The 23,489-nt window shown below is 37.5% G+C and overlaps 1 protein-coding gene across 1 annotated transcript; it reads left to right on the plus strand.

The window, feature by feature from the left end:
• The first annotated feature begins 4,078 nt into the window (after positions 1–4,078).
• Positions 4,079–22,652, plus strand: LOC140144754 (polyunsaturated fatty acid lipoxygenase ALOX15B-like). Its single transcript, XM_072166559.1, has 15 exons — positions 4,079–4,434; positions 5,425–5,451; positions 7,858–8,201; positions 8,619–8,747; positions 9,193–9,240; positions 10,636–10,770; positions 12,225–12,379; positions 13,116–13,269; positions 13,675–13,785; positions 14,219–14,433; positions 15,178–15,455; positions 16,751–16,854; positions 17,573–17,800; positions 19,748–19,935; positions 22,034–22,652. The coding sequence occupies exons 1-15, from the start codon at positions 4,416–4,418 to the stop codon at positions 22,164–22,166; spliced, it is 2,268 nt and encodes a 755-aa protein (XP_072022660.1). The 5' UTR covers positions 4,079–4,415; the 3' UTR covers positions 22,167–22,652.
• The last annotated feature ends 837 nt before the right edge of the window (positions 22,653–23,489 follow it).

Raw genomic sequence — 23,489 nt, forward strand, 5'->3', positions numbered from 1 at the left:
CGACTGATTTTGCTTGATCGCATCACATATTTTTATATATAATGAATTCAGCGCCTTTTGGCGACAGGGTTATTTATGACACATAATACCCAGTGGCGTACCGTGGTGGCCGCTCCAACCCCGGGGGGCTGAAGAAAATTAAATTTTGCCGCCCCTTCCTCAACAGCCCGAAAAGGTTGACCCAATTTTTTTCGGTAGTTTGAAAAAGTGAAGAGCAAAAAAAAAAAGATATTGGGCGCAAGCGCCCTAAAGGGAATGCATAGTTCCATTTTTTTCACACACTTTTTCAAATTTTTTTCTTTATTCTTTTTTTGGCCCTTCTTCTTTCGCCGCCCTTCTTTTTGCCGTTCCTTCTTCTTCCGCCGCCCCTTCGTTTTGGCCGTCCTACTTTGACCCCGCCCCCCCCCCCCCAAATACTCGCATGATACCATATTGCCATATTGAAGCGAAACTGGGGAACTATGGTTCAAAAGTGGAGCGAATTCGTGCGAAGCGGGCAAAAAAACAACTATGCTAAAAGGGAGGTTAATTTTGTCAAAAACCCACATACAGGCGTCAAAATGGGGGAGGGGGTGATCATTTATTGATCCCCCTCACCCCGGATTTACGGCTATGCCAATTGATATCGCGGCCATTTAACGTGGAGCTCTGTGGGGAATTTAATGTCGTAGTTAAGACATTAATTCAAAATTTATCTGCAAAACATTACAAATAATACCAAAATATCAGGTTTGAATAAAATTAACCAACGCTATTATTACAGGTATTGATCATCGTTCATTATGGCTTTTATGTAATTTATAATTATTATTGAAATCAGGATCATATCATAATTTCATAAAATAGATCTCAGTTTTATATATTTTCTAGGGGCTTATGGCTATTTTTGTTTCCTATGGTGTGCCGAAAAGAAAGATGCAACACGCACTTTTATTTTTAATTGTGCACAATTAGTGACTCACAAAGCGTTCACAAAGCGTGTGTATTCGCAAAACATTCAATACCCTGGGATTTCTGCATCACAAAACACCTGCCTGCTGCCTCCGTCCATGTCACATCATAAGCACAATGTTTTTTTTCTTCACAATTTGTGATGCTAATAATGTAAAATATTATCTGAGAATTTCAGACCTGACTATAACTGGCATCTTGTATTTTTCAGCCATTTTCAAGGTCATTCCTACTCTTAAAGGCCCATTCAGTGATTTGCTCATCCGGACGATCATAAAAATCATCAATCATCATAAATTTTGGTACCTTTATCATTGTCATGGATGTGCTAACATAGCCTGCGAGTGGTTCAGTCGAAAGCCGTTTATTTAAGACAAAATAGACATTTTACACGAATCTGTAATTTAGATACTGACAGTATCTAAATTAGCTACATGTATTTGAATGGGGCTTCAACTTAGTCAGTACTGCTGTTTTTTTCGTTTTTTGCCAAATTTGTCATTTCAAAAATACCAGGTGACAATTTGAATGACTTGTCCTTTACTTTTAAGCAATTTATAAACAATTTTGATTTTTTTACACTTGCGCTGGGATCACTGAATGGGTCTTTAACATTGCCTCATTTCAAATATTGAGTTTTAGTTTTGGTTTTGGTTTTGGTCACGTGGTTTTCTATTGTCCTGCCTAACCACTTGAATCACAAGATATCGAACTCATTGTTTCTACCTTTTGTTTAAAACTAAACATTTGTGACAGGTAGTTTCGGTTTTGGTTTCAGTTTCTTATAAGTGGTGTGACGAATAAAATTACAGGATTTTCGAGTTACCTGATCTAAGTATACAAAAGAAATGTTTAAATTTCGCAGTGCAATATTCACGAGCAGAGAAGTCGAACAAAGCAGTCTACATTTGAAAGCATTGATTTAGTTTGAAAGCATTGACTTGAGACTACGAAATAGCCTAAGCTGATTTCACTGTGAAAATATATAGACCATCGAAATATTTGCATTCGACATTACAAAAGGGGCCACTATTGTAATTGTATAGGTGCTATAAACAAAATCGATTCATGTCCTTAATCCCATGTACCAGAATCGATGGAAGGCCATTATATGACCTCTAATAACCTAATGACTTTTACTGAAGCAATTTTACTGCAGAAAGTAGAAGATAGAGGGGAGAAGAGATTGTGTGTGTGTGTGTGTGTGTGGGGGGGGGGGGGGGCGCATGTATATGATTTCTAGGCCTAGAACTCGTGAGTGTAATATGCCACCTACCGTCGACAGAGAGCATCAACTGTCGTCCGCGGGATAGATTTCCGATATCAATCATGATAATAATTATGTTAGCACAATAGGCTATTGTATACTTCTGGTTATATACCCTATACTGTGTCCTCCCAGCATAATAGTGTTATGATTGCAGACCAGATCAGCTCTACTTTTTAATCCCTTGATTTTTGGTTTCTGAACAAAAGAGAAACCAAAACTATATATTTGAAATGAGGGATTGTCAATAATATTTTGAAAGGCCGATATCTCAATTTCCAATTTTATAATACCATAACTTACGAACTCCAATGTCTTCGCTTTATAGGAATGTCTGATTTCATTGGGGGAAAACCGCATTGTGGAACAAACTATCTGTATATTTAAGATGTAAAAGCCTCAAAATTGATAACCTGCCCAAAAGTGTCTGTTTTTGACATGACACGTCACATAATAGTTAAGGTTCATGAGTTTGACAATTTCAGGGGATTTTCAGTTTCTGGAATTTTTGGTTTGGTTTTTATTTTTATTTTTCATTCTTTGCGTGGAATGGAGTGGGTTAAAATTGACATTCAGTTGTGGGTAAAACAGATGTTTTCATAATAATATTCTTAATATTATTATTTTTCATATTTTATTATTATTATTCATAATAATATTCTTTTCTTACTTGTTTTTAGCAGTATCTTTATAATCTATTCAGGTACTGTTAGGGGTGGTGCAATAATTAGGAGTACTCTCGGGGTGGTGAATTCTCAAAATGGTCTGCCAAAATCGCTTGCCCCTCCCCTGGCCGTGCCAAAAGTCTCCCCTTTTTTTGTTGACGTGCACAAAAAAACCTTTCCCCCTTTTTGATGTGCCAAAAAATCTTTGCCCTCCCCCGTACAAATGCAAGATTTTTGAAAACTTGAATTTAAAACCATAAATTGCCTTATCATACAATGCGAGTGTAGCGAGCAGGAACTTGCATATTTGAACGTGTTCCTAACATTTACCTATACATTGTACCATTTTAGGGCGTAATATATAACCGGGGCCAAAAATATCTGTGCCAAAATTGCTTCACCCCTTTCGACCTGCCAAAAATCGCTTGACCCTCCCCCTTCGACCTGCCAAAATGCTTGCCCCCCCCTTTGGCCTGCCAAAACTCTTTGCCTCTCCCCTCCTATAATTCACCACCCCGGGGGTACACATAATTATTGCACCACCCCCTTAAGTCCTTTTTTTTTGCTGGCTACAAATTTTATTTTTTTATTCTTGATCAAACCGGAACACAAGATTGTGATAGTTTATAGCCAAGCAGAAAACGTGGGAAAATGTTGATAGGTGTGAAATGCTCCAAATGTTTGAGGGTTAACTAGTTTGTCATAGTAATAAAATATTATTATAATTATGCATTATTTACATTAATATTGATTATTAATGGGCTGGATGATTCCCGGGCAGATTTCAATAGTCGATGCCTATGTCCATTGTATGTTGTATTATTATTATGATGAATGAATTCTATTTAAAATGTGCAGTGATCGTCACAATCAAGTTCATGCTACACAGCTGATGCCCTTAATTTCCTGTGATGCTACATTACATTTTTCGTTTAATATGTAGGCCTACCTATGGGGTATCAGTATTCGTAGTTATAATGATAATTGTACAGGTATGATCACAGTTTAGGAGGATTTTTCATACCCAAATACAAGAGGTATTATAGATAAAAAATACAATATTTTGACCAAAAACGGGATAAGCATTTTATTGCACACAATTGTTTGATAAAACTGTAAACTGGGCCATGAAACGTAAAAAAACAGTCTATAATTCTAAGGATAATAACATAGACTTGAAAGTGTTGATATTGTTGCACATTGGATATGAAAGAGTGTTTCATGAGGTGGGGGCTGCAGATCTGTCCACAGGATTATGATGGCTGTATGAAGGTTTGTATTTCGCAAGAAACCCGGCCTAATATTGTTTAATAAAGTGGGACAAAAAGTGCTGTTTGTTTCTATAAATGGGGACAGCCTAAATGTACGAGGGTACCCGTTAAGTATTATGTGATCTCAATGGTACACAGGCCTCCCATCCTGGGTAGGATTCTGTATGTGTACATTTATGTACTCGCATAGTGCTTCACACAGTTGCATGTTCATTAATCTCCTGCCAATTGGTTGAGTACGTCGGGTGCTTGGGATTTACGATGGGAAACAGAATTTCAAGTAAGTATTTTATACTCTTTTTTTCTCAATATATCATTATTTTATTTTTGTTTTAAAAGAATCATTCAAATGCCAAAATAATATATTGTTCCTCGCGATTTTGCTGCCTTAAAAGCAAGTTCTGTCAGGCTGGTATGATGTAGAGTATGAATAGCCGCCACACCCCTGGAGAAGTATTAATTGATTGATTAAAATGGTATAAGTGCAGGTTTTTTATGCTAATCGAGGCATTAAGAGTATAGCCATAGCATATCTGATAGAATATTGTTTAGCGTTCTTTTGTTATTGACCCAGCTAGACCAGGATATTTTTTGTTTGATTTATAATTATACTGCAGAATTTTTTTTTTTTTTTTTTGATATTTGGGCAATAATTGTTGGAAATAAGGGCTAAAGATATACATGTGGTTTTTTGTATGCCCTGACACTCAAGCCTAAAGACTTGTACAAAGTGGGTTGATCCTTCATGTAATTATTTTGTGTAAGCTAACCCTAACCCTAATTCTAACCCTAACCCCAACCCTAACCATAATCCTAACCATAATCATAACCCTAAACTAACCCTAACCTTAACCCTAACCCTAATTTCGTGTATAATTACATGAAGGAGTAACCACAAAGGATGATATCAGCCTAATGCACTCAAATTTGACAAACACGTTTTCTCTTACCGTTTCAAACCAATTATTATTTAAAAAAAACATACAATGTAAGATTACAGGCAATATAATTGACCAATAGCCTACTCAAGATTCTGTATGCTTATACTTGTGTCAAGTCTCTGAATTTGGTAACTACATTAATTGCATAAAAACAAAAACTTTCTCTAATTCTTTTTATTACCAGTGGGCTATGATTCATTCGGCATAACATGATACTATTTTTAATCCCTGATTAATTTCTTCATGCCATTTGTTTGCCAGTATCTTCATTACAGTTATGTGATATAAAGTAAACCAAACCTTATGTTATTAATTATTTCCTTATTCAGGGTTGCGACAGTGGGCTACCCTTAGTGGTAAGTCAATACACAGTTTCTCTGAACCAATTGAATTTGAAATTCAATGATCCGTATAATTTTCATGCGTATGTATCTGAACCAATTCTAATTAAGCGTATTTAATTAACTTAAATGGTGTTTTTATTTAACATTTTACAAAGTATCTATAAATGAGAAATATGTTGCTAAATATGAGACGACCCAACAAGTTTTCAACTGCCACTTACCGATTTTGATGATAAATATTCAATTCTTTACGAATTTTCCAAAAACAAAAACTGTAAAACGTCGGGTGCCGTAAACTTTTCTGTTGCACTCTGGATCGACCCATTTAGTGCAATGGGTACGATTGTTCCATTTCATATTGTTCGGCCAACCATATCGGGATATAATAATAATTTGGATGCCAATTATTTATTTAACAGTATTTTTTCAGGTAGACTAACTTTGCAATAAAGAGTGCTCAATCCCATTTCAGGAAAGAGTAAAAACAAATTTCAAAGTATAGACCGCTGGAAAGGCAACCGTTGAGTTTTACGGCATACCCTTACTTTCGATAATTGGGTACTCGATCATCAGACGATCAAATGGTTGGATAAAATGTTGTTAAGCTGAAAAAAATTATTAAAATAAATAAGTCCCATACTTGTACAGGGTGTCCCAGAATAATTCATACCGAGAAAGATGGAATTTTAGGTCTGAACGGCATTTCTATTGGTCATATTGTTTTGCATTAAAAGTTCTACATATATTTAGCTTTCTCAGATTTTTTAGATTTTAAAAATTGGACGTTTCTAGTAAACTATTCTTTCTTTGGCGGCAGTTTTGAAGACAATTATTGAGGTGTGTGAGTTTCATCATTTGAAATGCGGGCAGAGATGGATTTTTCATAAAAGTATAGAGAAGGTTCGTCCTTAGTGTCACAGCATGCATTTATGTCCACAGTATATGGGCAAACCCACAGCTACGTAACAAAGAAGATTAAAATTTACTGCGGAGGATCCTTGATGAAGTTATATCTTCTGTAATAATGACATTTTTGGGTAAAAATCACATAAAAAGTATGTTTTGCAACCTAAATATCTGATGTCGTATTGAAATGTTTCACTTAATCCCATATCAAGAAATATTTAGCACTGTGAGCTCTACATCTGTGCCAAATTTGGTGTATTTCCTATCAAAGAATGTAGGATTTCTTCAATACATGTATATTGCACAGTGCGGCTGGACGATGGTGATAAAGGATCCATGTGTTATGATGACTTTGCACTGTAAATTACACACATGCAGTTTTCGTCCATTTTCAGTAATAGCAATGTCACGCCAAAACGAATCAAGCTATTTCCATGAAAGTCACAGAATAAGTAGGAGACATGTGTGGCATTGCATTGCAGTTATTAAAATTAGATTCGTTCAAACACGGTATAAATCATTCTGGGACACCCTGTACATTAAGGGCCGTTATGCTTGATCGATAAAAATTCGTTAGCAATTAAATATTACTGGAAATAGAATGGGGATTGATTATAAATACCTAAGACTAAAATTCTACGTCGAATACTTGGAGTCTGTAGCGGACTTAAGGTTTTTTTCATGGTTCCACAGTGGGACTATGTTAAAAAATACGTCACTGTGGATTCTAGGAACGATTCTTGTGAATCGAAATAACGTCACGCCCATTGTAATCCTCTATTATTTATAGAGTGACGCTACTTGTGAGTCTGCCATCAAAACCTTTCAAAAAATATTTCGCCAAAAGACCCTTAGTTTGGAAATGTCCGAGCCAATCAAGTGTCCCCTAGGGGACACACACCGACATCGCCTGGTTAATAATTACATTGTACAGCAGAGACACTAAAATCAATACACGGGATCGGTACACGTCAATGTGCTATGCACGATTTGATATTCAGACGATAAATCTGTGGATACCGGGGTAGAAATATGATGAATATCTCCCGTATTTTTTTTATCCTAAAGAAGCCATATTTTTTGAAAGGATATGATAGTCGTTAGCTTGCGTATTGAGAAAGAACCGTGCGTATTGAGCTTAAAAACTGACAAAAATTCTGATTTTATATGTGCCGAACTATAGCGCAGCGCAGTCCATTCGTGGAGACAGTCTAAAAGCGATGACCTCATGGCGTATACCATGCTCACTCACACACACAGAGGTCAGTCACAAGGCTATTGTCAATAACCTTAGTCGGATGTCCCTCGGCCCATTATGCGTCTCAAAACTATTAAACAGGTCGAAACAAAATGGCCATGCGTGGCCGTGGATTCAACCTACCATGGCGATTTCTGTCATGAAGATATCAGGGCGAAGACACTGTGGGACACTGCCAGCTAGAGATTAAAATTTTGCAGTCTTTGAACCCCTTCATTTTACATAAAACATTTTGATATCACCCTTGTCTGCAGATGGAGACCACCAGTTCCAGATTGAAATTGCAACCGGTGAATATGGAGGTCAAAATATAGTCGGCAAGGGCAATGTTTGCATCAGACTATGGAATGTAGATGGCAGCACCAACCATGTGTCTAACATATTCACATATAGTGGCCGATATTTCTTCAAAGGTTCCAAGAATATTCTGTATGTCTCTGCACCCTTTGAAAGAATCGACCAGATTGAGATATGGATCTATCGTGCTGGTAACAATCCAAACCTCAATTGGTTTGTGGACACGATTACATGCACAGAGGCGCAGTCCAAAAAGAAGACGCTTTTTCCAATGGGACGATGGGTTACCATGCGACACCAGGTAAGTGGTGGAAGCTTTGGAAGCACCCACCCCACCCCAGTGCAGAAGACCTTCCAGCGATTTTCTCATTCGAAAAATCGTAGAAGTCATCACAGTTTTTTGCACCTTTGATGGCAGCATAGATGTGCTAAAAAGGATATTTTACATGAAACTGTTTACATGTATTTTGAATTGAGCCGGATTCAACTTTTTGTCAATACTCATGTTTTCATGGTTTTATTTGTTTGCCAAATTTTCCATTTCAAAGATATCTTTAATGATAATTTTAATGACTTATCATTCACTTTTAAGCAACTTATATACACAATTTAAATGACTTAATACTTTCGCTGGGATCATTGAATGGGCCTGTAAGAGGCATAATGTTTATACGCCTATGAAATATGTTTTCTTATGTTTCCATCTGATCAATTTCAGCTCATTACTGCTGTAGATTCAACGCTTCCACTGGATGATAGGAATGCAGAGAGACGCCATGAAGAGATTTTCATGAACAGGGCCTTTTTCCACTTTTCTCAGCCCTTTGCAGGAGGCATTCCAACAATGGTAAGATAAATAATTATGAGACATAATCTGATCCGGCCAGATGTGATCTGATGTTGCATATAGTTTGATCAGCTCGTAATTGGCGGTCTACGCTATAGATGAGCTTTGTGAATACCAATTTTATTAAAGTATTTTATTAAGTCGTACACATAGGTCAGTGGCTGACTCACGTGGAAGCAAATGCAATGCATGTCCCCCCCTAAAATTGACCAAAAAAGGTAAAAATATCTATAAATATAAGCAAATGATCAAATGATGAGACAGAGCAAAAAGAAACACTTTCCACCTCTCTTTGAATCCAGGATATGATATGGGAAACACCTTTTGGAATATTTGTCAATTGGGAAGTGAACATAATTGTGAAAATGCAAAGTGTACAGAGCAAATGTGGTTTACAACAACAAATCTTATGGTTGTTAATTTGTATTTATTTCCTTTCTTCCAGACCAATGTGTTACAAACCTCGGAAACGTTCAGCAAGAGTTACTTCTTTGTAAGTTTCTGTTTATTTGTGTGTTCTTTTCCGTTTCAAAAAACGAGGTTTGTATTTTATACTGGCCATCCGAGCCGGTGAGAATGTATACTGATGGCTCAATAATAAATTTACTGGCCCAGCTTATAATCATCCGGTTGGAGCTGGTTTCTATTGTTCTAAACAATGGAAAGCGGTTCAAACGCCGGTAACCACCGGTCAACCGCCGGTCGAGTTTTGTTTTCATCCCTAACACTTTTGGGACATTGGTGTCCTGTTTGGGGGAATTGCGGTCTTCTTACTTATGTTTCTACCCTATTTGGCTTCCGTTGGGTGATTGAATGGTATAATTATTCAATTCAATTTAATTCAGTTTTATTCATCAATCATCAATCAATATAATAAAATCAATAATACAGAAACATGTTGCACAATATAAATATAAATACAGTAATATTACAATTAAATCGATCAAATAATATGTTACAGAGAAAATATTTACATTTTGCAGTCAAGTTAGCTCAATCGTTAAGGCGTTCGACTATGGTGCACGTGCGAGACTCAGAGGTTGCGGGTTCGAACCCTGGCGGTGCCTATAGTATGCTCTCGTGGAAAATTGAGTTAGCTTGAAATTCCCCTGGACAAGGAACTTACTGCTAATTGTCTCGTTGTAACCCGTACGAAACTCGGGGAGCTGATCCTGGTTGCGATGGTTATTTGTGGAATGCCTAGGGTGTGCGCTCTTGAAGCAGCAAAGTCCCTGATTTGTTGTTAAATGGTTTATGGAATGATGTGGGGCCGTAGTGGTCAGCGACAACCTGTAAAGTGTGCTGAGGCTTGTGGATCAACGTCTAGGCGTTGTTCCTGTGCGTGGCGCACTATAAAATCACTGCGCTTTTTTTTTTTTGTTTTTTTGATACAAAATGAGCACAACAGTAATCAATTAATATTTTATGGAGAAAAATAATAGTTACATTTTGATACAAAATGAATAAAAAAGTAATATTACAAAAAATGCAAATTTAATAATGCATACAAGTCTTATAAGACACTGCCTGTAATAATACAAGAATACATAACGCATATAATTACCTAAAGGTAGTGTATAAATTAATCACCACAGTAATGGCCTAGTCCGATTGGGTGTATACTATTTGATCACGGAAATAAATGAATAAATTAGATAAGTAAATTTGGAATAATAGACCTACCTATATAGTAAAACACATGAAATGATGCAACATTAAAAGGTATAATAAATAAATAAATTCTAATAATACTAAACTGGACAGATGATTGACTAGCCTGCTAAACGCAAAGCGTGGGGTGCCGAGACCTCATTAAAGGTTATAGAAAAATGTATGCTATACAAAAAGGGCAACACAATTATATTAACATATCTTCCAATTTTTGTAGAATGTGTTTTTGATGCAAGGATTTGTGAACAAGATCAAGCAATACCTGCTGCCTTTATTTACACGTAAATGGAGACATTTGACGGACATTGACAATATCTACGGCAGGTGCTGCCTTTCCTTTGAAAAACCACCGGTAAGTATATAGACGAATCCAATTTCACGCATTCCTGCTCCTCAATGGCAGCCATTAGCCGCGACGGGTACCCAACTATCCCACCTAAAATGTGAAGGGTATTATAAACTCCATTCTATCACCCGTGTAACACGTAGACAAAAGAATGATGACAGTTTACAACACAAAAGAATCTAACATCGAATTTTAAGCGGGTTTAATCCACCCAATTGGGTACTCACAACACCTGTTTGGTGCATGCGGGTACCCAAATATGGCCGACCAAATCCTGACCATGACTTGGCTCGTTGGATTCGTCTATACGCCACATGAAAAAAAAAGAACATTTTGGTCCGTATGCACAAAACATGTTTAGATCTGGTCTAACTAAGGAGATTAGTTCTACGGAGAAGGAACTTTTTTGGTATTTACATACCTGATTCTATATTATAATTGATCCAGTTAAGGGCAAAAACATGTAGCTTGATATAAGAAGGCTACAGTGTTACTTTTGGACTGGGCTAGGAGTGAAGAAGGAAAAGAAAAGATTAAAGGAATCCCTCCCTAAGTCCAACCTCTATAGTTAAATCTGATCTAACGTTAGACCTGGTTTAACTTGTTTTGTGCATACACATGATACATGGGCCTGTGTACCTCATATCTAGACGTTTTGCTCGTTACAGGAGTATATGAGTCCCGCTTTTCTTCTAGAATAGAGTCACATTTGCATACTTAAAACCACATACACTGGGCTGGACTAGATGAAAATGAGTCATCCAAAGGAGTTCTCCATGTATATCGCTACCAAAGATATTGGAATAGTATCCTCTAGATGCGAAAAACTGTGCATGTTCACCTAACGTCCTTCAACTCATTTATATAATTTTGGACACTAGGATCGTATATTTTGGATACCAGGATCGTATGATTTTGCCCTTTTCCCACTCAAGTTTTGGGGCGGACGGTTTTCTCCCATTGGCACCACCACTGGGTGCCACAAGTACAAGATTTTGCTACCAGTTGTTATGGTACCTACCATCTGAACGCAGCTAGCACATCTCGTCATCAGGTAATCTAATTTTAACGAGGTTATAAGAAACAAAAATTGTCTACTTTGGTTGTGTAAAGTAAGGGTGTACGGGAATACTCAAGTTTGATTTCATAGGTAGGTATAGGTGCACTCCAGAAGGGGACCAATGGCTCTATATTGATTTTACAAGAAGGTTGGACCTAGCGGTATACCTAAAGCTTAATTTTTACCTCAAATTGAAAAGTTGAAAAGATTTGACCATATTTCCAGAATGTTAGACAAATTTGTTCAACAATTTTGAAAACATCTGGCCAAATTACTCATTCACACGTAAGTTGTCATGAAAATGCAACCCACGTTTCCGACACGTCGCCGTTTAATCATTTGTATTTGCTGTAATTTGGGTCACCAAACTAAAACTGTATTTTTAATGTTTTCCTGACAGAGTGTTGATACATACATGAAGGTTTTGAAAACGGAAAACAATGAAGGCCAATTTGACCAAACTGAGTTGGACAAGATATTTGCTACCCAGCGTCTCACTGGTACTAACCCTACTGTCATAACACGTGTTGAGTCAGCAAAAGATATTGAAGACGCGTAAGTAGGCTTTATCATAGGATAGGGTTAACTCTGTTTATAGAAATATCCCGGGAGAATTATGTATTGTAAGGTTGACCGATGAGCCGTTGGATTATATCCAGATGATATTTCTGGAAGAAAACCTGGACACAGAGTCAAAGATAACCTTAACAGATCGTACCCCTTCCCAGGTCTTACCCCATTTGGAACCCTTTTTTTTGTGCTTGGTTTAGTAAAGGTGTATAAACTTTCTATTCTCTAAAAGCAGTCAAGTTAACAAGAGGGTGCAGGTTCGAACCCCGGCGGTGGTTTAGTACGCTCTAGTGGAAAAAATTAAATTCCCCTAGAGAAGGAACTTTCTGCTAATTGTCTCGTTGTAACCCGTACAAAACTCGGGGAGCTGATGGATGGGAAAGTCAATTGTGCAATGTCTAGGGTGTGCGCATCTTGTCAGCAAAGTTCCAGAATCGTTGTTAAATGTGGGCCGCAGTGGTCAGCGACAACCTGTTAAGTGAGCTACGGCTTATGGATCAACGTCTAGGCGTTGTGCCTGTGCGTAGCGCACTATAAATCATTACGCCAACTATGGTTTCCTTTAAAAATCGAAATGAAACTGTCAAAAGGAAGGAAGCTTGTACCTGCACAAATTAAAGCTAACATGGGTGGGTGAATTTGTGGGTGAATATTGCCTATATTATATTTACTACTTTTTACCGAATCTGAAGAACACTTATTTCTTCTCTATAAAAATCAGAATGAGACGACCTGACGGAGTAGAGGGAAGTTTAGATGATCTACTCAAACCTCACATGGAAGAGAATACATTGGAAGAGGCTGTGGAGAAAGAGCTGTTGTACAAGGTGGACTACACAAACACCTTGGCAGATGTCCCTTGCAAGACTGGATTTGTAAGTTGAATGCACCTATTAATCAGCATTAAATGAAGCGTCAATGTGGACTTATAAAGACCGGTACCCTATATCTTTAAAGAGATCTACACCCCCTCAAAAAAAACAACCACCAACAACATTAAAACGTAACTTTTTGCATTTTTGAAAGACGTATAAATGTCCTAGCACATACTTCAGGTGATGCTGATTTAGCAGCGAATAAAAGTAGCCTATTTTGTAATTTAACATTCTATAATTGAAGTAAGGTTTTTGAATGTCAAATGAATATTTGGGTAACGCCATTTTAAATTCACACTCCCTGTGTTGAAGATAAAGGTCAAAGCTTCCAAATAGGGTGTATGGATTTCAACTGAAATAGCTTGAAATAGCCCAATATTAATGATTTATTCGATGCCATTTCAGATTGCTGCACCCATAGCTCTTTTCTATGTGAATAAAGACCAGGATCTGATACCTGTTGCCATTCAGCTCTTCAAGAAGGATCACCCACATTCTGCTGGACGAGACAATCCAGTAAGATGACAAATGTTTTTGACCAAATAGCACGTCTCAAAGACTACAAAGATTTTAACTTCAATCCCGAAAAGCACTTTTTTTCTATGAAATAAATTGAAGATAAAAATTAAATTGGCCAATTTATTCGCTGGATAAATAAAAAGTGGCTATAGAAATTAGAGAGGTTTTCAGGTGTACCACCATGAATAGAGATGAAGGACAGTATCAATTATCTCACACTCAAGTTCGATGAGTTTATAAAACTGGGATCAAGAAATCCCCAGTAGCAATCAATAATCATCAAGTGCTGAAGTGTTGAAAAAGGCAACAGTGTTTGCTGAAACGTACAAAAGTAAGTGCATTTTCTAGATCAGATACAACGAACTTTGTTTACTGACAGACAGAGATGCCTTAGAGTCACTTATATTTATCATCTTATTCTTTGTATTAGATCTTTACTCCAGATGATGACTCCTACACTTGGCTTCTCGCCAAGATGTGGTTCAACAATGCCGATGCCTCATACCACGAGTCCGCATCTCATCTGGGCTTCACCCATCTCATTATGGAGACCATATACATCGCCTTACAGCAAACCGTGTCGATTTCCCACCCACTCTATCGACTCATGGCGCCACACTTCCGATATCTGATGAATGTAAACAGGCAAGTTATGGTTGGGTAGAGATGGTCATATAGAGTTACCGTCATCACAGAGTGCTCTTGGTGCACTAACCCTAACATTAACACATGCCCTGACTCTCACCAGCAACAATGTTATAGGGCTCCTGGAGCACTGTGTGTTGGCAATAACTCAATTAGTTTCTACAATACACACAAAGTGTCCAGGTGTAAAGCACCGAACTCTTCGTGATATAATAGATAAAACGTCTCAATAATTAAATTAAATTAAATTCTTAAAGTACCCGGTTTTTCGGTTTTTAAATAAGGGCAAAAAAGTGTATGTTTGGCCTCACTTGGTTTGAAAAAAGGTACAGTAAAGTAAATATCAGTATTGTACACACAAACTGTGTTTTAACAACGTCTTTTAATGTTTTAATGTACCACAAAACATATGTGCTGACACAAAATCTCAATATATTTAATACATGATTTTGATTTAAACTTTGAATGTACCACAAAACATATGTGCTGACATAAAATCTCAATATATTTAATACATGATTTTGATTTAAACTTTTGATCCAAACACAAGGAATTAATTCATACCTCACAATTTTAAGATGATACTCCATCTTTCATCAGCGAGTGAGTGACTGTATCAGGTCGTGATCTTTTTGACCTCTGACCTAATAACAGACTCGTAGACTTTTGGGCCAGCGTCCCTATTTTTCTATTTCATGTCAGACTCTGTGGCTAAAGGATGACCTAATTTATTATTCATTTCAGTATTGCGTGGGACTTGCTGCTGAACAAAGGGGGTTGGGTGGACACTGAAATGAACATCGGAGTTGAAGGAATGTTAGAGATCATCCGTCGAAAATTTGAAGGATTTCAAGGATCTGTCGAACCTTGGCGTCTCCACGTGGAAGGCAATATTGAGAACGACATCAAGAACAGGAAGGTGGAAAACTTGCCCAAGTACACATTTCGTGAGGATGCTAAAGCTGTGCATAAGATCATCAAGCACTATGTAACAAAGACAGTTGAAGAGTCGTATAATAGAGGCAAGATATAAAGAGTTCACATGTAATTAATTTATTTCAAAATACTGTCCGGTGTATTATTCATCATTCTTAAACACTTGAGAATGTTCTTGCAATCTTATTGGTTCTTACCCGTGTGATATGACACGATATCACACACTAAAAGCGCGTATGTGTCGAGGCGATACTCGTACGCGATATTTGAACCAATCGGAGATGCATAGCAACAACGGGACTGATCGATTCTAAGCCGTAGGTAATTCTTTGTAAAATGTAGGCTTTAATTTGATTAAAATTTGGTTTACTTATGATTAATATACTTATTTGAATTGAAATGTTTAAGAATGAGAATAAAGGTATTGTTGTTGGCCGCTGTCGTGCATCTATCGTCTCATATAACACGCGACATCATTATTTTTGTCGCCCGTGTTATATGAGACGATAGATGCACGACAGCGGCTAAAAACAATACCTTTATTCTCTCGGGCCACTCGATATATTTGTGTTTGTTTGTGTGAAAGAACATGGAACTCGCGTTCCGCGTTTAGAGTCTTCAACATCGATTTTCAAGAAAAAGGGCGTTTTTAAACTAGTTAAGGGTAGACTAGCTATTGTTGGTCGAAGCAGCCAAAGAAATCGATTTTCATATCTAAATCAATATATTATTGAAAACATTACTCTTTGATGTTTTGCAAAAGCTCATACTACAAATCTTATACTTGGAAAACTTGCTTGATTTATTGTTGTTATGAGTTATGTACGTTTTACAAAAGTGATTGTTGTTTCGGCCCTCTTTGCAACATAACTCAAGAACCACAGGACCTACAAAAGTATATCTGTGATATTTGAATTCTTCTTAATGTATCACATGTCGCACCTGAACTCATAGCATATAGAGGTTATCCACTTCACTCATGTGTGACTTCTAACAAAAGGCACTGGTTCCCGTAGTATTCCTCATTCAAACTAATTCAATGCACGACCTCGGAGTTACCTGCATGACTTTGGCGGGCTATTTTGAAACAGTCATGGTTGCACATGCAGGTACTTCTTTAGAATGTCCTAAACAAAGTATAGCAGTCGTTGATAGGACATGCAGCTTATAGAACATGGATAACCTCTATTGGGGGGGGGGGGCATGGGAGGCAATTGAGGGTTTGTCCCCACCACCACCCACCCACCCCCCCAAATACAACATGTATTTTTAAAGATGTGACTGGACATACCTGTCACTTTAATTTTTAAGTGCCTCCCCGGGAGAGAGCTGCATGACATTTGTATATTTATTACTTGCCTTTTTTCCTTCATTTTCTCAGATCCTGCCAATGTTAGAGATGACTACGAAATTCAAGCATGGGGTAAGATGTTGTACGATCCTTCCAACCCAGCTGATCCTGCACACAGTGGATGCGGGATAAAGGTAAAGTGTATTTTTCTTGTTTGCTTGGCTTTTTTTTTACAAAAATAACTCAATTGAGATAATAGTGATCAAAAAAAGGGACAGCGGTACCACATCCGGTTGATATGATTTGGGTTGTGAACACCGCACATAACGCGCAATCACCAAGTTTAGTCGGACTTGGATTGGATTTGAATGGTAATATGAGACTATATTTTTATTTTCCAATCTATTTAACAAGTTGACCTTAAATAACATTTGACCTCAGTGTGTTGACATTGAACTCCACCATTGCATGAAATTTCACATAGTGCAGCTATGACCCAAGTTGGCAGGTTGCAATTAGATTTGAACTGTTCTTGTGAGACCAAATCTTTATTTATTTTATTATTATCTTATAAATAGACATGGAGGGTCCCATGGTGCAGCTATGACCCTAGTTTGGTTGCAATAAATTTTGAGCTGTTCATGAGACCAGTTTAACCAGAATTCTTACATAGTGGTTGACGGACTCACACACCGTACCCCATTCCCCCCCCAAAAAAAAAACGGGAGTGACACAACTCATGCTTCCGGAAGCTCAAATCTTCGGACGACCTAAACAGCATTCACTGGGATTTTGTTTATTACCTAAGGTTTGTGCCATCATGTTGTTTGTCTAAAATATTTACATATTGAAATGTGTATGGGTTAACTGATTTGATAGTAATTTTTTTTCCAACTTAACTTTTGTGTCTAGGGTTTAGCGTTTGAGCACCCCAAGGAGATTGATGGGCAGATGGTTTACTTCCAGACGCTAGAACATTTGATAGACACCATTACAAGCACCATCTACACATGCAGCGCCGCACATGCTGCTGTTAACTTCCTTCAGTACGATAATTATGGGTTCCCACTCAACTACCCAGCACTGCTCCTTGGAGATCCACCACGTAGCAAGGCTGGATTGGGCCCAGACAACCAGAAGGTATGGAAATTAATCATGAGTGAACGTGAGGGTGGTCGGTTTAGCAGACTGGCCTCGCTTTTGTTTAGATTTTCTCCAAAAATGAGCATGTTTGCCAAATTTTGACCTCACATATATGAATTCATCAAGTCTTTGCCATTCTAAAAAGGTATACTTCTATATTCTTTAGACCAACAGCTACCAACAATTTAGCAGTTATGAGGCCCAAAAGTTTCCATAATTCTAGTGTTAAGACCATCCTTAAAAGGTTATATTTATTGACAAATAATAAAAACCCAGCAAACACATAACGTTTTCGACATCATTCGCCAAAGGTTATAAAAGGTTGTCAGAAAACGTTAAAATGTCGGGTTGTATAAAGGGTATATTAAGAGTATAAAACGGTTGCATAACCTTAAAAACATTTTGATAATCTACTGCTCAGCAAACAAAAATGTTTTACAAAAAATGTTTAAATATCATATATAAAAAAAATACAAACGTTTTTATAACATTCCAAAAACATTCTTGAAAACTTCATACAAAACATTCTAAACAGAATGTTATTTTGGGGTTGAAAAAATGTTTTGCGAAAAACGTTTTCATGACCTTTATATAACCCGACATTTAAATGTTATTAACAGGTTTTGAAAAAAACATTTTAAGAACATTTCTGTGTTTGCTGGGTTCAAATATTTTAACATAATGTTATCTAAGTATTGACACAATATTTGGCAAAAATGTTTGCAAAAATAGTTTACAATAACATTTTTGAAAACATTTGAGAATATTGTTTTCATACAAAACGTTTTAAGACGTTATCATGACCTTTATATAACCCGACATTTTAATGTTATTAAAACGTTTTTACCTAAACCAAAAGCCAAAATATAACTTATTTAAAACGTTTTTAAAACGTCCTAATAGTGGGCCTAAATGGAGTCCTGCATTGATACATGCTAAATGGGGTCCTGTTGTGACATGTCGTATATAAAAGATGTGTTTTTTTCAGTCAACATTGTTACAAGGATAGCCGAAATTAACAAAAACGAGGTCTTAAATGAACTTTTTTGGTCAAAATATGGCAGTTTTTAATGAAAAATTACCAAAAAAAAAAATGTTCTGCTGCAAATTGTTTATTAAAATATTTTTTTTGTATAATTCCCTATCACAAATCACACATGTGAATACCCCTTGCTTCACCAGATTGATTTTACATGACGTTATTGGGAGTTATTATTGAGTAAAATACGTTAAAGCAAGATGATGGACAACCCAATCTCTCTACTAAAGTGATAATATGAAGCACTGTACAACAGTCTTAGAGTGCTAATATTGAGCACATTAGTGCAGTGATAGTTAAGGTTACCCATTCATCTTGCTTTCTTGCCCTGCGGGGCCATTTTATATAATGTTTTGTGGTATTATTAAGTAAAATACGTTTTAAATCAAGGTCATGGTAAGAAGAATTGTCCATGACTGTAAGTACAATGTTATTCGACATTTCGGTGTTTATAACCAATAATATCTTCCAAATTAGTTAATCTCATGGGCCTTTAACACTATGTCAGAAGAAACATATTCCATATTCCACACTATCAATTTTGTGGGAGCACGTGTGGCCGAGTGGATAAGTCGCCCGACTCATAATCCATAGGTTGCGAGTTCGAGCCCCGCTCGTGCCAACGTGTTGTGTCCTTGGGCAAGGCACTTTATCCTCATTGCCCACTGGGGATGGGGTTGGGTTGGATTGGATGTTTGTATAGTTGTTTGTTTCAATGTTGCAATATTGGCGCTGATTAAGCTGCTGCCATGCCTGCAAATTGCATTGTGTCTGTTTAGGTGTGTTTAATGTTCAATTCTAGCAATTTGACCTGCGGGTCACCATTAGAGTTTGAAATAAAACCTTCCTTTTTTTTACCTCTCAGACAACTTCTACATCATACATGTATATAATTATATTTTTAGGTTCAGAGGACAGCAGATGACATTCTTCAGGCTTTACCTACTAAACAGCAGACACTTGGTACTATGAATATCACTAAGATATTGAGCAACAAGGCCACCGTGGACAAGGATGACAAAAACAATCTGGGAAATTTTCCTATCCAGTATCAATTCACTCATGACGGAGGAGTACCTGAGAATGTCAAAACGTATGTACTATGGTAGCACTCAACCGGGGGCGTATTTCACTAAACATTTAACCATGCGTAACTCAAGTAAACCATTCAAAAGTTACGAATACCTTTTTACTAGACGTAACTTTACGAAAGGGTCCCTGTCGTAAATCCTTATTCCTTACGAAGGGTACCGGTCGTAAGTCATGTTAGTGAAATGGAACTAACGATACGTCGTAAATTACGACTGATTTTGAGACATACGAAGCTTCGTAAAATTGAGTGAAATGGACCCCAGGGTTTTTTTAGGGGGGGGGGGGTCGCAGGTACAGACCATTTTCCAGAAAAGTAGTTAGGTTACATTCTAAAACTGAGCTTTACCACCAAAGTGATCAGTCCTACCCAGATAATGAGGAAAGTCAGCCTATCCTGCGAGAAGAGGTAGAAGCCGCTGTGAAAGCATTGAAAAAGGGCAAGTCGCCAGGCATAGATAACATTCCAGGTGAGCTTGTTCAAGCAGCAGGTGATGCAGCTATTGATGTGCTTACAAAGATATGTAACAACATTTGGAAGACAGGCAAATGGCCTACACCTTGGACACAGTCACTTGTGATTACACTCCCCAAGAAAGGAAATCTCCAGCTTTGTCAGAACTACCGCACAATCAGCCTCATCAGCCACCCGAGCAAAATAATGCTCAGACTCATCTTGAACAGATTGAAACCTCTGGCGGAGAACATCATTGCTGAAGAGCAGGCGGGCTTCAGATCAGGAAGGAGTACCACAGAACAGATATTTAACCTTAGAATACTATGTGAAAAACATCTCCAACATCAGCAGGACCTATACCATGTCTTCATCGACTTTAAGAAGGCATTCGACAGGGTGTGGCATGCTGCACTTTGGGCCACCATGAGAACGTATAACATCAACCCAACACTAGTGCGTACTATTGAACAGCTATACAGTAATGCCATGAGTGCTGTGCTGGCAAATGGAAACATAGGCGATTGGTTTCAAACATCAGTCGGTGTGAGACAAGGTTGCCTGCTATCACCAACACTTTTCAACATATTTCTGGAAAGAATTATGGCTGATGCACTTAGCTGGCAGTGAGAAAGAACTCAAGTCCCTGATTAACAACCTCCATCAAACATCAATGAGGTATGGAATGGAAATAAGTGCAGAAAAGACCAAGCTGATGACAAACAACCCAACAGGAATCAGTGAAACAGTGGAAATAAGTGATCAAAGGTTAGGCACAGTAACCAGCTTCAAATATCTTGGTGCGATTATATCAGATGAAGGGTCAAAACCTGAAGTGCTTTCCAGGATTGCACAAACAACTAGTGCCATGGCAAAATTAAAGCCATTATGGAATGACAAAATATCTCACTGGGTTCCAAAATCAAGCTAATGCGCACCCTCGCCATATCGATCTTCCTGTATGCCTGTGAAACGTGGACACTGACAGCTGACTTGGAAAGGAGAATACAAGCACTGGAGTTGAGATGCTTCCGGAAGATCCTTAACATCTCATATAAAGACCATGTGACCAACGAGGAGGTGCGGACCAGAGTGAAGCAAGCTATTGGTCCCTATGATGACCTACTAACAACAGTCCGGCAACGTAAACTACGTTGGTACGGCCACATCTCTCGCTCCTCTGGGTTAGCAAAAACAGTCCTACAGGGTACAGTGAACGGTTCAAGAAGAAGAGGAAGACAGAAAAAGAGATGGGAAGACAACATAAGAGAATGGACTGGCCTGAAATTTACCACCTCACAGAGGGCAGTGGAAGACAGGAACAGATGGAGAGAGATTGTCAAGATGTCATCAGTGGTGCCCCGACGACCAAGCCGGTTAAGGGAGCAGTAAGCAGTAAGATCAGTTTACATGGTTTAGGCATTTGTTTCTTTTCCAAACTTATGTAGGCCCTATATTGCCACTATATGGCCTATATGTTGTACGTTTTTGCAAACCAGTTAACTAACCGTGAACCAATGAAAACATATTTTGGAGAAACAACTTTGATAATTTTTCTGAATGAAAGTAATCTCAAGGTTTAATTGCTCTACCCTTACTTGCCCAATTGACCCTGCTAGTTTCTTTTGTATCTTATATTCTTGTCTAGGTTCAAGGAGAGTCTCTATGAACTGTCGCTCGAGATTGATAAACGTAACAAGGAGCTTGAGCATGACAAAAAGTATGATGAGGTCTACGATGTCTTGGATCCAGCACACATTCCAAACTCCATCAGCATTTGAGATGGAAAACCACTACTATCTGATTTAACAATAAAGACTTCACCCTTAAGGCTTCCAACAAATTTTGCAATTATGCAATATAATGTGGCACCTATCACATCGAAACGCAGCCGTTGTCTTGTCGGAAACCCACATTTAAAGATAATGAAGAAAATGCGTATGAAAACTGAAATAAAGAAAATTATAATATCTATATATAATGATAAAATTAATATTCAACATATGACATCAATGTGTGAGATGTAAACTTTTAAAGACGTTCTTTTGTTACATTTTGTAAGACAACTGCAAATTGTTTTGACATGATGAGTGGCATAGCATATTTCTAGTAGAAGTAGGTAGACTCAAGAACGAACCAAGATATAAGACGCTTTGTATGGTTTATGGCACAGGTGTACTTAAATCTTTATTAGTGCATATATCAATGAGATGTTGGTTTTTAATATTCTATTCTTAACTTCATGAATAAACATGATGATCCAATCATAATTTGTGACGTGTCATGTCAAAAGGAGACACTTTTGGGCAGGATCGTAAACGGAGATATAGCCACAAATCGGCCCGGGGATAATTTTTTCACAATTTGGGTTTGTTGCGAATTTGTGATGTTATTAATGTTTAAAATATTGTCCGATAGTTTCAGACCGGAATATAACTGGCATCTTGTATTTTTTAAGACATTTTCCAAGGTAATTCCCACTCTCAACATTGTCAATAATATTTTTAAAGGCCGATATCTCAATTTCCAATTTTATAATATCATAACTTACAAACTCAATATCTTTGCTTAGGAATGTCCGATTTCATTGGGGAAAACGGCATTGTGGAGCAAAATATCTCTATATTTAAGATATGTAAAAACCTCAAAATTGATAACCTGCCCAAAAGTGTCTCCTTTTGACATGACACGTCACATTTATTATTTGTAAACACGTAGACTACTCCATATAGTCCACTTGCCCATTGTGCATACTCTGGATATTGCATTTAAGCTTAAAACTCCGATTTAAATAATTTGTGCACAATTGATAGATTTTCACAACTGATCATCTTTTTAGTCACCGTACTCCCTCTGTTTGTTAGCTTCCCAAGTGGACTACTGACTTTGGATTGCGGTTTACATGCTTAACACGGCTGTCTATGAGCTTCTATGGATGAGACTGTCGGATTCCTGGCCTACTAAAATTGGCCATGATGTAATGCATCTTTAAATGATCTGGCTTGTGATTGGTCGCACAGATCTCATTATGGTTTAAATACTGCCATTACCATTAATAACTACATGGTACACAACTATGCGGCCTTTGTGTGGCGCGAACATGA

The sequence above is a fragment of the Amphiura filiformis genome, unplaced genomic scaffold (assembly GCF_039555335.1).
Source record: "Amphiura filiformis unplaced genomic scaffold, Afil_fr2py scaffold_77, whole genome shotgun sequence".
NCBI lineage: Eukaryota > Metazoa > Echinodermata > Ophiuroidea > Amphilepidida > Amphiuridae > Amphiura > Amphiura filiformis.

What these genes read in the sequence shown, in the direction of transcription:
- LOC140144754 (XM_072166559.1), top strand. An exon ending in TCAGCAAGAGTTACTTCTTT is followed by an intron (nt 9,241 to 10,635) that starts GTAAGTTTCTGT and finishes CAATTTTTGTAG; the next exon opens with AATGTGTTTTTGATGCAAGG. An exon ending in CTGCTGGACGAGACAATCCA is followed by an intron (nt 13,786 to 14,218) that starts GTAAGATGACAA and finishes TCTTTGTATTAG; the next exon opens with ATCTTTACTCCAGATGATGA.